Source organism: Aulostomus chinensis, chromosome 17 (assembly GCF_037954235.1).
Source record: "Aulostomus chinensis isolate RoL2024-O1b breed Wild chromosome 17, RoL_Achi_v1.0, whole genome shotgun sequence".
NCBI lineage: Eukaryota > Metazoa > Chordata > Actinopteri > Syngnathiformes > Aulostomidae > Aulostomus > Aulostomus chinensis.
This window is the reverse complement of record NC_141336.1, coordinates 15,334,828-15,350,122: the sequence shown is the minus strand read 5'-3', so window position 1 is coordinate 15,350,122 and position 15,295 is coordinate 15,334,828. Positions and strand designations below refer to the sequence as shown.

Genomic DNA, 15,295 nt, shown 5'->3' with positions numbered 1-15,295 from the left:
TCATACAGATACACACACACACACACATTGGACAGTGGCCTTGTTGTGGCTCAGGAGATAAGAGGGATGCCATACAAGCTCTGTGAGTTACAGTGTGGGAGAGCCAAAGGGAGATGTTACCACACACAAAAAGACAGTCCTCAGTGTCTTTGTGTCTTCAAGTGTATTAAACAATGACGGTTCCTGTCTGCTAGAGGCAGCATGCCTGCTCTGGTGGAGACAGCCGACTGAGCGTGGGATGGAGCCGGAGGTGTACATAAGCGATATTAGATAATAGATGGACTTCAATGGCAGCTTTGATATCCACATAAACAGGAGAGAGAGAGAGAGAGAAACAAAGGCAACCTGAGGGACCAACAACCTTAAAATATTAGGAGAGAAAAGAGTCGTGCTTCACATGGTCTCGGTATTTGAAGAGTGGGTGGCTATCTATCTCTCTGCTAAAGTGGTCACTTTGTTTCAACTCCAGCCAAACTTTTAAAAGTGAGAAACTCTACTGGTCGCCTATAATTTGCTGAACAGGAATCATTGTCCTTGTCTGGCAGATTGGTTCTTGTGCTTTGGCAGCTGTATCAGACCCCCCCCCCCCCCCCCCCCCCCGGTCCAGTGGGGGTCCCTCTGGGAGAGGTCAATATCCGGGACGTCTGCCAGGTGAGAGGTTGGCTCAGGTTTAATTGATGCCCACCAGAGGAGAAGAGACAAGTGGGTAGGCGGGTAGACAGTCCGGCACTGTAAATACCAGGCAGAGATAAACTATTCATGGTGGGGTTCACCGGCCAACTGCTGAGGCTGCGTAGCGGTGGAGAAACTCACGCTTCAAAATGGTTTAGGGGATTGATTTGACAGCTAATTTACAGAGAGGATTTGCATAAGGCCATGCGCTAATAAGGCAGGCTTTTCTTTTCCATGCTTTGTCTTTCCCTCACTATCTCTTTAGGCTTTTCGCCTTCCTTTTTTTTTTAGACCTCAACAAATAGTAACAGATTATGTAAGAGAATTAAAGAGACAAGAGATTCAAATTGGATATTGATTAAGAGACTAAAGCCTTGTGTTTTCTCCTGTTAAAGCTTGTGTTTAAATGATTGATTCACCATGTCACTCTTCACATTCCTACTGGCTGTGTGGTGAGCTGTGTTTGTGGGATTGGTTGTGTCTCGAAGACTTCAATGGGCCCACATCATGTCACACCATGTTAAGTGCTTTGACACTGCCACACAAAGAGTCCTGCCTATCTGATGCCAATCTACAGGTCCTGGTGTCATCCAGGTGGAGGCTTTCAGAGAAAGCAAGGACAAAGTCTCCTCCTCAACAGCCGTGCACAATGCACCCTGACTGACTGCTGAAAAGACAAAATGGATCTTTTCTGTCAAGTGGATGTTAAAGTGGAAGGAGGAAAAGAAAAAAAGTGTTCAGGGTCAGGCCAATACATTTGTTCCACAGAGAGGGAAAGTTAAAAAAAATAAAAGGATGTCTGAGGGTAGCGGGACTTGCTGGACGTGTTTTCCCTCAGTGTATTTTGACTCACATGTTTGTATAATATCACATTTGATGAGGTGGCTCAAAAAGGTGAAATCTGGAGAGAGAAAAAAACCCTCGTTTGAATAAGCTCTGACATCCTGTAAGTCACATGACTGACCAGCTGGATTCAAGACATCACCTGAGATTCCATCTTATCAGAATTGAAGTTCTGTCCTTCTGTTCATACCTACTGTGGTTCTAGCCTATCAGCATCCTTTGAGGAGAAAGGGGCGTGGTTTAGGTGCAAAGACAGCACTACCATTGGTGTAGATGCTGCTATAGCAAAGAATAAACTCTGACCTCAAAAGGCTTTTCTTGTTGGAAAAGATGTTTTCCCTCTTCGGCAGACTGGCTGTGGCTTCTGTGGATCTTTGTTGATCAGAAAGGTTGAAAAAAGGTTGTTGAAAAAAGGTTGATAGACGTTGAAAGACAGATGGTTATGATAACAACCTGAGTATTTCTTGAAAGTATCTCTCCTTTTCCAAAGAGTCTCCATGGAGTTCTTCCCTGCCATTCTGACATGTTGGACGAGGAAACTTCCTAAATGTTCCCAAGATTCTTCATATCTGACCAGATGCCATCCATCCATCCATTAAGCATTCAGCTTATCCTGTTAAGGGTCGGGCGAGAGGCAGGGTTCACCCTGGACAGGTCACCAGTCCATCACAGGCAGACAAGGCCACGCCTATGGTCAATTTAGAGTATCAATCAGCCTCATCCTCTCTTGAAGTCTTTGGGCTGTGGGAGGAAGCTGGAGTACCAGAGAGAACCCACACAGGAACAGGGAGAACATGCTGACTCCACACAGAAAGATCCCCTGCTGGAGCGGGGACTCGAACCCGGAACCTTCTTGATGTGAGGCGACAGTGCTAACCACTGCACCACGGGGCCGCCCTAACTTTCAAATCGAAACCGAAATGCGACTTCAGTCAAAGTAAAATAACTACATCACATTTGCATAGCATGTCCCAGGAGCTCTGAGCAATCATCTAAAAACAGGTTGAACCTCACAACTTCATTATCACAGACAACTATCGGTGCTTTCACAGCCAGGTAAATGCTTGCTCTCTGTCATTTCACTGTCACAGAAGCAGCACAAAAACAAAAGTGATTTACAACACAAAGGGACAAGCCTTCACAAGGACTGTTCCACAAAAGTGCAGAGACGAGTCATGCTGACACACCATCTGTTCATGAATTAACACTGTACAATTTGCATGGCTGGGACTTAACTGTTCATGTTCTTGAAGATGTTAAGAATGGGCAGGATTTGTCTGTAGTAGGGGACCAGGGCTTCTCCAACTCCCTCACCAGACATCACGAGATGCTGCAGGACCTTCAGGGTGGTGCAAATCACCTGACGGTTCCTCGTGTTTAGGGCGTCTGGAGGAGGAAGGATAAAGGTCAAAAGGGTCGGGAGTCAAAGCTCTAAAAAGGGCAACCAGTAGCATTTAAAACCAGCTTTCTGGGTTGTAAGGTAGATTTATGGGTTGTTTGAAGCAGGTGGAAGTACCATAAAGTACAGTAGAGTGATTCTGACACTTGTAAATATATGGCACATAACAGCTGAAATACACGCACAATCTTAACCCCCTCCACCCCCACCCCCCCCCCAAAAATACAATCTCCCTTGAAAGCATTTCGTTTGTACCTGGGCTTTGATTTAGAATGGCTTGTCTGCAATCAGTGATTTTAAACGCACTAGGGAGGCAGGAGTAAGTGAGAGCCAATCACTGAGCTATTTGGCCTACAGCAGCACTTAACTCCATCTCCCACTGATAAAGAGAACAAAAGGGAACGGTGGTGGGAGAGATGGAGGGCTGGAGAGATCAAGAGTGACAAATACAGCTAAAGAAAGAAGAAAAAAGGAGGTAAACAACAAAAGACCAAGTGTCAGAAAGGGATAAAGAGATGTGACAGGCAGAGGGCAAAGGGTTGGGAAATAACCGTGATTAGCAGCTACATTTATAGTCATTTAAACTCATTTTATGTGTGTTGTTGTTTTATATTTTTCGAAGCATGAGTGCTGGTAATTCTCTTTGTGAAAACTGTCAGTCTAAAAGTAGAGGGGAAAAAAAAAAAAAAAACCCCAACAACATTAAACAGACTTGAGCTATTTCTCTTTGGAAAACATTAAATTGTCATTGAACGCGTACCCCTAGAAAGCGAGTCTGGTAATGGCATCACATCGCCAGTAAGCACTTACAACAACAAAATGAAAGGCGTTGAAAAAATAAAACATTTCAAAATAAAGAGTCAGAACAAAGAGAATGGCTTCAAAGAGAGAAGAGGAGCTTGTGGCTTACTGAGAAGAGGAAAAATACAGGTGACACAGACATATATACATATACATATATATATATATATATATATATATATATATATATATATATATATGTATATGTATATATATGAATGAATTAGTAAGAAGAAAGATTGTATTGTATCAGAAATGATGGCATGTGCTGATAGAACGCATCGATGTGAGAGGTGGAAAGGTAGTGTGGTCTCAATAACTCCCACGGAACAAGTGGCCTCCAACAGACACATCAGACAAAACAAACAGGATGGAATGTTTTTGCTCTTCAGTCGATGACGATGACAGTGTTGTGTTTGTGAGACAATGTTTCCTTTTGGGTGAAGCGCTTGAGTCAACAGCACAGATGCTACCGCGGGCTCCTACATCTTCCCTGTAACTACCTTCTGTACCGCCGCATTAAACAAGCGCAAAAAAAAAATCAAATAAAAGAAAACGGTAAAGACTAAAAGGAATTTTTTTATATCTATAATCAGAAAGCAAACCTAAAGTACTATGAGGCAAGATTGGCATTTAATACAAAAAGATAATAATTAAAAAAAAAAAACATGGCTGTAGCGCCATCATGATAAGGCTTGAAACCCCACTTTCAACAACAGAGCACATCGGTGCAAACTCACGCCAACTCTTCACTCTCTATTCCATGAATGACTTTTTTAGTTAGATTATTGTTGTTGTTGTTGTTGTTGCAATGTACAGCTAAAAAGCATTTCATACTAAACAGAAACAGGCATGGAGGAGCACAGAATATTAAATTGTTCTTTTTCCCACTTATGTAAATGCATTCTTGACAGGGTCGAAAATGGTACCTTTGTGCAATAACAAGAGAGGAGGCAACATCCACGGAGAGAGCGATTATAGATTCTATTTGTATGTATGAAAACGCACGTGTTTCACGGGGAAATTTCTCCACCTCATTATCGCCGTGTATGTTAGACGCACGGACAGGAGAAACTTCTAGAAACAACGGAAGCAGTAGTCTGAGCCTCTGCTCTTTTGCGGTACGTCACAATGCATTTTTGTTTTGCTGCCGACTCTTTTTCGCTGAAATATTCCGAACTGAAATTCCTGCTACGATGCGTGTTTGAAATAGCTGCACAAATAATTCGGAGTCATGTAAGATTACTTTAATCTGAGTCTATAGGATTCCGTGATAGCACAGTCACACAGATTGCGCTTTCTGCAGACAGCGAAAGGTCCTTTTTACACTTTGCTCACGATGACGTATACATCTGGCTGAGAGCGCGCTGAACTGGTCATAAAACAGCCGGACGATAAAGGCGAATTTGAGGTACAATTTTTAAATTTTTTTTTATGTTGATCATTACAGAAAGAAAAAAAACAAACCCTGCCGATCTACTCGTGATAAATTTCATTCGGTCTGACCCAAAAGAAGAAGCGCATCTCAATATATGAAGTATAACTGTGAATTTCTGCATTCAAATCCTTTCAAATATAATTCAGCTCAAAAGAATCTTCATAGTGGGACATTGTGGAGAAATCAATGAAGTGTGTCGGCGTGTAATGCTGTCTTTCTAAACAAAAATGTGAAAATAAGTGTAAAAACCATTTATATCTTGAATTCATGTCATTTCGAACAAAGAGGCAGGTATTATTTGCTCTTGTCTGTGGAATCTGTAGAACCCTTGTGAGAAAATGAATCGTGTATTATGTGGTTTTCGTATTTTTACAACAACACTGAAATGAAATGAAAGAAACATAGAGAAGAACACTAAGTCAAGAGGACTATAAGCGATGATACAAAATGTCATCCCCAGTCTTCACAGTGGTAGGGACAAGAATATAAAGTTAAACAGTATAAAAGCTCTCAGCTCGCATCTTCTTCTAAAGAATCCAATTTGGAATACAGCATGTGAGAAAATCAACATTGTTTTGTGTCCAATGGAGTACATGACAAGTTTGCCTCAGTGTGTCTTTTTCTGTGACAACTTGCGTGTCAGTGTAAGCGTGTGTGTGTGTGTGTGTGTGTGTGAGCCTATACAGAGCAGCAAGCAGCAGTGGGGATGATGCTGAATGGGCGAATTTATTGTGTTTCATGCCATCTCTCCATCTCTGTCTTAGTGTCTCCCCAGATAGACAAGCAGGGAGATATCTGCCATCGCCGTGATAAGGTGGAATGTGGAATGACAGGAATTTCAAACCTACATAACAAACAATGAAATTCTAATTACCAGCCAGCGCAAACAATTTTCCCTGCTGTGACATTTGGACCACGGGACTGTTCAATTATTCATCGGCATTCTCGCCTTGGTGAAAGGAAAAAAGAAAAAAAAAAAAAAGGAAGAGAAAATTTAAAGAGCCGAGGAGAAAAGCAGCCGAGGGCCTGATGTATTAACGCCGGTATAAAATCTATGCGGTAACAAGTCTGAATAAAGTAATCGTGTATTCATGCTAGGACCTGTTTCATATTCAGCGTGAAAATAAAACAGCGGTGACCTTGTATTCTGTTTCCTGTGAAATGTCGTAGGTAGGGTGTCACATTGGAGAGTTTAGCGGTGAATCGCTTTCGCTCAGTGAATAAATATACTTTTCAGATCTGAAGAAGATGTTCCCGTGTCGAGGCGTAACTGAGAATCTTCTTGTAATGAAAGTCTCATTTTGGTTCAAAGCTGAACAAATGTTATGCCAATCAACTGAGGCTCAACGGAGGTATGGCTCGGAATCCTTCTCTCTGTTTAATGAAGCCTGACAAAAAAAAAAAAAGGAAGAAAAAAAGCGAAAGCACAGCATTTCACGAACATTTTCAATCCTTACCGTTCTGCTAAGATTTATCCTTATCATAAATATATTCCCTATTAAATCATTTTGGCATTTCTGCACATTTGAACTTGTTTAAACGAGTGACATTCACAACAGTTAAAGCTTCTTTTTTTTCTTTTTTTTTGACGAACAGGTTGAAGCAACTAGAAGGATAAAGTCTAGTCTTTAAGTTAGCGAGGGGTATAATGTACGCCTGAGCCTTCTTCATTGTGTATTCTTGCTGGGTGACCTGCAGTCATCATCAAAATTCACCAGGGCTTGACGTGACTCCGTCGCTCTGCAGATAAGAGCCTGCCAGCCACATTGAAGATGTATTAACGTCAGAGGAGAAAAATAATATATCTTGCCATTTTGGACTCCAGACGGCTTTCTACTTTCCTCCTCTTTCCGCTATCCCTTCTTCTTCCCTGATCCACAGAAAAGTAATTAATCTGCAACAGAGACACGGACTGGCGACTTTGCCTTGTGGATGGCGAAACAGGCTTGATTTTTAATAAACCCAGAAGTTAATAAGGAGCAGGCCATTTAAAATTCCATTATCAGCGTGAAGTGTGTGTTTTCATGAGGAGCATAACATCACCTTTAGTCTGGCCTCCCCAAGGCAAATGACCTAAACTGCTGAGGGGGTTGAATTTATAAACTACACAGTTAGTTAGAGAAGTTCAAGTTGTGTGAAAAGTGGGTGAATCCAAATTTGTAAACTATCTGTGGCCATAAAGTGTCAAGACATTTGTCAAGTGCTACCGAAGAAGGAATGCGAATTGCAGCCCTTTCCATCAAGTTGAAGCGAGAAAACATAGTTACATGGAGGGTGTTTTTGTTAGAAGACGGAGGTATCGGCAATGTTACAACAGCATATTCATTGTCTTTTAAGAGGGCAAAAACCATTGATTGACAGATCGATTGATTAATTGATTAATGGATTGAAAGGATAACAAGCTCCCCAATATCATAAATACAGGAGAGACAATGGCACGTAACTTCCAGTCACCTGATATTCTGACAGCAGACGTAACTTCAAACCCACGTCTTAATGTCTTCCCTCTTACGCTCAATCCACCCAAACGGCGTTTCTGAAATAAAACCTGATAACAAGAAAACACACCATATACTCCCAGGACATAATCCCTGTCATACTCTATCTGGTCATCTTATCCAAGGGATGAGCCTGAAAATCTAAAACCCCCTCCAGATTCTGACAGCTTGATGTAAAAGGCTTAAATGATCAAATTCCACTTTACTAAACATTTGTCTTTTTCTGCCATTGCGCAAATAAAGTGGCAAATTAAAGCTAATGTAGTTAAAATGCAGTCACAGTCATGCGTTGTGACTTTGTAATGTGTGTAATGGTGTGTGTTCAGCACAGTATGAGGTGTGGTAACTGACTTTGTGCCAGGGTCAGTCTGTCAGTTTGTCTCCAACAGCTCTGCCTAGTGTTGGCCGTTCTGCCCCTCTGCCTTCCACAGACATCCAACACACACACATAAACAAGGAACACACATCCACACTTCACTTACACACCGCAAGCCAACTGCCCATGACATGAACACTATCCCAGGCTCACTGGGCGCCACTTAAAGGCTCCCACTTTGAAACTGACACTCCACTTGGCAGCGGCGCCAAACAAAAGACAGTGTGTGTGTGTATGTGTGTGACAGTGTCTGCGGAATATTCCAGCAAAAGCCACCTCTCTGTACACGCTGATCTTCCTCTGGTTCACCACCCTAGAAACCTTCACTGTCCCCGTTCCTGTAATTTCTGATGTCTATTTTGGAAGTTATAGACCACTCCACCTTGGGATACGACCTTTACGCCTGCTTCCACCCGCTGACTTAAGAGTGTATACGCACATGGACGTGTAAGTGTGAAAAGGCAAAGAGGCCCAACATGATGACACAGTTAAATGTAGCATGTCTCCACATTCATGGCGGATTATCAGGCGTGTTTTTAGAGCCGACTTCTTCCGGCAAACAGAAAAACAAGGACGCGTCGCCCTGAGGGTTAATGTAATAATAGGAACCCTGTGACCACGAAACCAAATTAGGACTTGTCACAAGGTTGGTTGTATGGTAATATTAGGATCTGTTGTAGTGTGAGCACAGAAGACAAGTGAGTCTATTCTTGGTAAAGTATGTTATTCTCATGTGGTTGCACTCTAGTGCCTCTGCAATGTTGTCCGAGGTGGCGTTCGCGCGCCGAGGAATTATTGAAGAATATGTTCCTACGTCTAAAATGTATGTATTTTAGGTTTCGAGGCATAATAAATCAATATAATCATTACGTTTTAAAGTTGTCACCATTCATTTATTTACGTTAGCTCAGAGTTAAAAGAATCACACAACTATTGGTATTATTTTCAGAATTACACTCCGAGATATGTATTTTGCTCATAAGCACCATACCATCATCACCATACCGACAGAAATGATCACCCTGTGTTTCATTTGAACGCATGTAAGATTTGGCTATTAATTCTATATTTTTCATCTGTTTCTTACATGGTTTAAAACTACAAGTTGTAAACTCTGACTCCCATATCTTGGTGAGCCTCCCATGTCAGAGGCAAATGAGATCCAGCAAGCCCACAAATTCTCTTCAAAGCATCTCCTCAAAATATGCAAATTAGGGACAAGGTTTTTAAAGAGATCAAAATGACCGTCTGTGTCCAATATTCCAGATCATGTGACCTATTGCCCAGCTGCAGCTGAGCGCATAGAGAAAACCAAACCTGATCTAATCAATTTGTTCTTGTTGGTGTACCCTCCTGGTCTGTGGAAGCTCACTGCTGAGGACACCAATTCACTGCAAACCAAATGGAAGATTGCAATGTTACTGCTATGATCTGTAGCATAGGATAATGTTATGTTCGTATTTTATTTTGTATGAACTCTGTCGATGTGTCCTTCTTGCCACCAAAGAGTTCACTGAAATAACATAAAACAAAAAGACAAGTTCCAGTGAGTAAAATGCTTGTACTTCATCATAAAATCATGAATGGGAGGTGCACTGCGTCGGCTTTTATATCCATTTATGTCTTTAAGTGTTATAGTAAGGTTGAGCAATATCATATTGTCCACGATGTACTATAACAAATCCCACACATATTTGGAATTTTCCATTTTGTCAGTATCGTGCCGTTATAAGTATTTGGCCACATTTGGACTTTTTCAGCAGAAAGCAATTTTTCCATATTTTATCCTGAGGTTAGCATTGACATTTTTGCTGGAATTTTGGATTTGTAATCAAATTCTTCTTCACCCCCCCCCCCCCCCCCCAAGGTAACTCAAGGTCGCTCATATCTTAACTGAGCTTTCTTCTACCAAACCGCCACGGAGCGAAACGCTACTGTGGAACACAACCTAGATGTGTACTTGCACGCTGAAGTCACATCTGAGGTTCGAACAAACAAACGAGGAACTGCAGGGAAGTGAAATATTCTTCGTTTGCGTTTACCAATGATGATACAAAGCTGGTGTGCACACTTTTACTTTAAACCAACCATTTCATGCATATGTTTATATATTTATATTCCTAAGATGAGCAAACAGCAATTAAAATGTAATGTAATGCATCAAAACAGTTAATAATTGAATAATGACATATAAAAAATGTATTAAGGCTGCGATTAAACTTTAACTGAGATTACTCAGCTGTCAATCACTCATAAAAAATATTTGCTAAATTAATGCAAGCGAATTAGAGATAGTGGTGGTCGACTTTGTAGCTAAAGTTAATTAAATAGTGGTTGGATCTTAGTCATTTGCTGTTTTAATGGTCCCAGGTGATTATACGACATTTATTTGCACTGAAATATATTCTCACTGCTGTAATTGTGCTTTATTTGACATTTACTGACCATCAGGGAAGAGCCAAAGGGGACCACAATCCAGGGTCAGGTGTGTCATTTGTGACTGGTGATCAAGGACTTACTCTTGATCGGGATGATGAGCTGGGGGATGACGAGCTGGATCTTGGGGCCTCCATGTTCCAGCATGTCATGTGCTCCTTGGCGGGCGAAAAATTCGTACGGGTGAGCGGTCTCACATAATCCATCGAAGAACAAGGGCAGGTAGTGGTGGTAGTCAAGTTTCTCAATCTCCACCTGAAGATAAAAACAAATGTAGGAATGATTAACTGTGACTTTAATCACATGTGAAACGTTCCTGCGCGTCACAAAAGGACGTTTGTCTCCGTTGGAGACTGAAGGGCTAAACCGCAACTAGCTTTTTTATTTAGTGGATCGTCTTCTTCGCTCTCAAGAATCACCTTCTTCTTTATGTGTGCATGAGAAGTCAAAGAGTGCGCGCGCACACACGCACACAAACGCGCGTGTACACATAGTGAGAAATAAAGCAGCTGATGTCCAATAACTAGGACATTTAGAACCTTAACAGTTAACACACACACACACACACACACACAATGGCTGAGGACAGCTGTTCAAGAGATCACGACACAGGGTCGTGTGGCATCCTGTGGGCTGACATGTTAACACCTGTTTGCACCATTTACAGGACAGACATCGAGGCGCGCGCATACACAATTGGTCGGTAGATGAAGACATTCAGGCCACAAGCCGGCTTTGATGTTTATTTGGCTGAGTGAAGTGAAGGCTTTCATGTGTGTGAAGCCATCAGAGGGAAGCCGCTCAGGCCCACTCGGGCTGGAACGAACAGCTGACCCAGAGGAGGCTGTCCTTGAGCCTTGAGCGCATGCAGTATCTGTGTATACTGGATCCAGTTACCGAGTATGTATTTATAACAGGGATATCAGCTGTAGCCCTGCATCCCAGTGGCACTATTGTTGGGCAAGAGGTTAAAGGTTCAAGGGAGGATACTGTTTTTCATGTAATGAAAGGTAATCCCTTTGGTGCAAAGGCAAATAGACCCCAGCAGCCAGAAGTCCTTGAGGACAGCTGAAGCCATGAGGAGACACTCTTGTCAATGCACACACGATATGTAAAACACACACTCGCACCCTGCCGGGTCACGCTGGTCTTTGCTGAAATGTCACCCAGGCGGTGACGCTCTTTGCTTTCAAGTCCCAAGCTCTCACACAGTCCTCGGTCAGGAGACAGAGACTTCAGAGCAGGGCAGAGCCCCACCCCTTTGCTGCCAAACCTCTCTGACACATGTCTTCCCCCTGGGGTAAGCACAGAGACGAAGGAGGGGAGAAAAAAAGATGGAGATGGAAAGATGGCGACAGAGACAGAGAGCTCACATTGTTAGCGCAGAGAGACAAGGCTGATTGCTTTGAGGCAATTTGCAGGCCAACCTTGACCTTTCCCTGCGCTTGGTCAAGATCATCATTGTGAGTCAGGCGGGCTGGAGATGAGAACAAAAGCAAACATGAGCACAGAGAGTCGAGGAGGAGAGGGGGATGGAAGGGATGGAGAGGGGGAGACGAGATGACACTACAGCATAGCATCACTCGCTAGCCAGTGGCAGTCAACGGAACACAGGAACACGTCACACTGCTTTCTTTCACCTAATTGGATGAGGCAACAGCACATAGGTTTTGACTTACGAAAAAAGGTTCATATTACTTAACCATACTGCTCATTTTGCTGTTGCGTCCAGAATTGAGGGTGTAACAAATGATTTAAACAGAGAGCGAGATGCATCTACATTAGGAAAAAAAATTGATTTATATAATTATTTTTCATATAAGTGTGAAAATGCTAATTCTGATACTTAAATAGTCTGATTACAGTGGAACTAAAATTCAGTGTTAAATAAAGTTATGAAGTGAAAATGGACGGTTCAAGCATTGGAGCTACGGTAATTAACCTCAACACACCACAAAAATAATTAAATACTTTGGATGATTATGAGGCCCTTCAGTGTATCATGCGTTATGTTAAGGTTTCCCTGTCAGGCAGATGTAAAGACATCTTTTTTCATTTGGGTGTGTCAAATTTCATTCCAGTAAAACCAGATTTTATACATATATATCGAATAATAACAACAAAAATGAATCCATTAAGTTTTATGGTAATGGCAGTGTATGTATTTGATACTTTAGACACTTTAGTCATGGTGTTTGTGTGGCCTATTGTAACCTCCGTCGAGAGGGAAACATTACCTGGCAGAATTAATGTGTTTTTGCAAGGATGCCTCTGAAGTCTGTGATGCTCTTAATCAAAATCACATAAACAATCCACTTAGAGACCCGCTGGAGATTCAAGTTAGCACTGTAGGGGTGAGGGACAATCAGGAAACACCTCCACACACTCTTATATAACACATACATATATACACAGACACACACATACACACACTCTCTGAGAATCTTAATCAGCTGCAAAGAGCGGTAACTCTTGTATCCGTTATTGATTGTTCGCCCAGGTTTGTTTGTCTTTGGGTGCCTGTGTGAATCCCTCTGGAGTCCTGGGAGTCAATGAGAATGGAGCAAAGTAAGTAGCAGCAATTAGCCGGGGGACACAGACCTGCATGTCTCTGCCGGTCAGCCCCGCAATGGTAGACGCAGCAACAGAAGAAGACCGGACTTAAAGTAAGTCTGAGCTTACATGAGCTTCATTAAAGACTGGTAACAGAGGCCCCTGACAGGCCCGGGAGACGGAGAGGAACGAGAACAGCAGGATGCCACTTTCAATACACACAAAAGACTGGACGTAATTGTGTATGCAGACATGTGCGAATACACGTGGGTGGATGAACACTTACGTCCATGTATACCCTGTGAGTGCTCAGATGGGATAAGCTATTGGGCTACTTTGCCAGGGTGGTGTGAGTCACTTATGTTAGCAATGCTAGGGGCAAAATGATTGAATGGAGTGTGAAAAGAATAAAAAATATTGTGCCTGTGTGTTTTCGTGCCCTACTAGCTAATTATTATATTGTGGGGGTGAAGCTGCAAGGTTATATTTAAGTATGTCATGTACTATGCCACTAAATACAACTAGTTATGTCCCGAGCTGATCCTAACAAGTACAGGTATTTGTATGTATACTAGATGGAAGCTGACAGGACAGGAATGTGTATAGGGACATCAGCAGCCATTTATGACATAAATCAACAAGCACTTAGAAAAATAACAACACATACCACAACAGAATTCCCAGCTGTCATCGGTATTATCTTGAGGCGATGCTGACAAAATCCGTGACAGGTTCCACCACCACAACCACTCAGTGTATTCTACATTTCTATTATGCAAAGTCTTTCAAGTGTAGGAATTAAAACAACTTTTTAGGGTCTTAGTTGGTTGTGGCTACAGAATTCCTGTTGCTGTAAAGGGGAAATAATTGTTGTATCTCCCACTCAATCTGGCACCCTGCAGGAGGTGTTGCAGTTTGATAATGCCTCTTGTTTTCGCTACATCTTGATGTATTATTCTCTTGCAAGAACAAGACTGAATTTTACAACCTTTTCTGTTTATGATTTTGTTTTGTTTTTTAACACGTGGCTAACAATATAGCCCCATAACAGTGTGGCGTAGAAATGAGTCTTAAAACTCAAAAATGAGTTGGAGCTGTTAAATGCAAAAAGTTAATAGGAATTGGAATAGGGGTCTTCAAAGCTTGACATAAGGTCAGTGGTTCACAATAGCTTAATATATTTGATCATTTTTTTCCTGTTAAAAAAACCCCACATCAGTCTATATAGCACTTTTCGATTTTAAAGCATCGTTTTGTCTTAAAAACAGCGGTCGCTAACAAGTGGCTAAAAGAGACTACAGCAGAGCTATGAAGCTAGCTGTGGTAAAGTTGACATAGTAAGTGCTGTTTATGAGCTTTGTACTTCTAACTACTGCATTTAAGCTTCAAAAATCAAACAAGTGGTATCTGAACGTAAAGATTATTTTGCTCGGTGAACAATCAGGTACAAAAATCTCACTGGTTTTCGGTTGAAGGATCCCGTGGCAATGCTAGCTTCTGGATTGGACTACAAAAGTATATCATTCTGCTGCGAATGATACAGCTGAGTTTGAGGTGGCAGCTGATGCCCCGCTGTTCTTCTCATGGACTTGTTTGGATACTGTCTTTAATAATTATCAGCTGTTCCATAATCAGTGTAATCACCACAGTGCTTGTGGCGAAACAGGGGACGAATAAATCGTTCTGTTTAATTGTTTTGTGATGGATGGAATTAAACGCAAATATCAAATTCCCCAACAGGCCCATTCCGAATGAATACTGCTCTTGTATGAATTTTAAGAATAATTATGCAGGCTCGTGAGACAACTCGCGGATGCAAAAATTATTAATGAGTTGGTTAGTTTACAATTCCAGTTGTGCTGCAAACTGGGAAAAAAAAAATAAAGCACACCAGCAAATTTCCTCATTGGAAGGAAAGTGTGGACCCTGATTAAAAAAAATACTGTATGTGTGTGATGAAAATACTGTTTTGTATTGCTGGTGCTTTACCAAATTTCAATTCAGTTTCAGTCTCATTCCTATTTCCTACAGCACTTTCACTGTCTTTCTAGAAGATTTTAACATAATGAGTAATTTCCTCATAAATTATTTAAACCGATACAAAAAAATAAATCAAGATTATTCCGAGACTTGACTGTTATCTGTGACAGAAGTTTAGAGTTCAATGTCAAACTAAATGAAAAGTAGAAACTGTTTTTTTTTTTGTTTTTTTTTAATGCTTTAGAAATATTTGCAATCGCACTTCTAGCAGATTTCGCAAAGTTTGGGAATTATCAAAA

General features: G+C 41.6%; 1 protein-coding gene across 3 annotated transcripts in view; it reads right to left on the bottom strand.

Moving 5' to 3' along the window:
- Positions 1–15,295, bottom strand: part of pacrg (PARK2 co-regulated) — a 154,781-nt gene that overhangs the window by 65,639 nt on the left and 73,847 nt on the right. For all 3 annotated transcript variants that reach the window (XR_015109855.1, XR_015109856.1, XM_086183230.1), the window contains exons 3-4: positions 10,547–10,718; positions 2,752–2,901 (exon numbers count right to left, since the gene is read on the bottom strand). Coding sequence is in view for 1 of the 3 variants with exons in the window: in XM_086183230.1 (XP_086039356.1) it covers positions 2,752–2,901; positions 10,547–10,718 (322 nt within the window). In the remaining 2 variants the exon portion in view is untranslated. The remainder of the gene's footprint in view (positions 1–2,751; positions 2,902–10,546; positions 10,719–15,295) is intronic.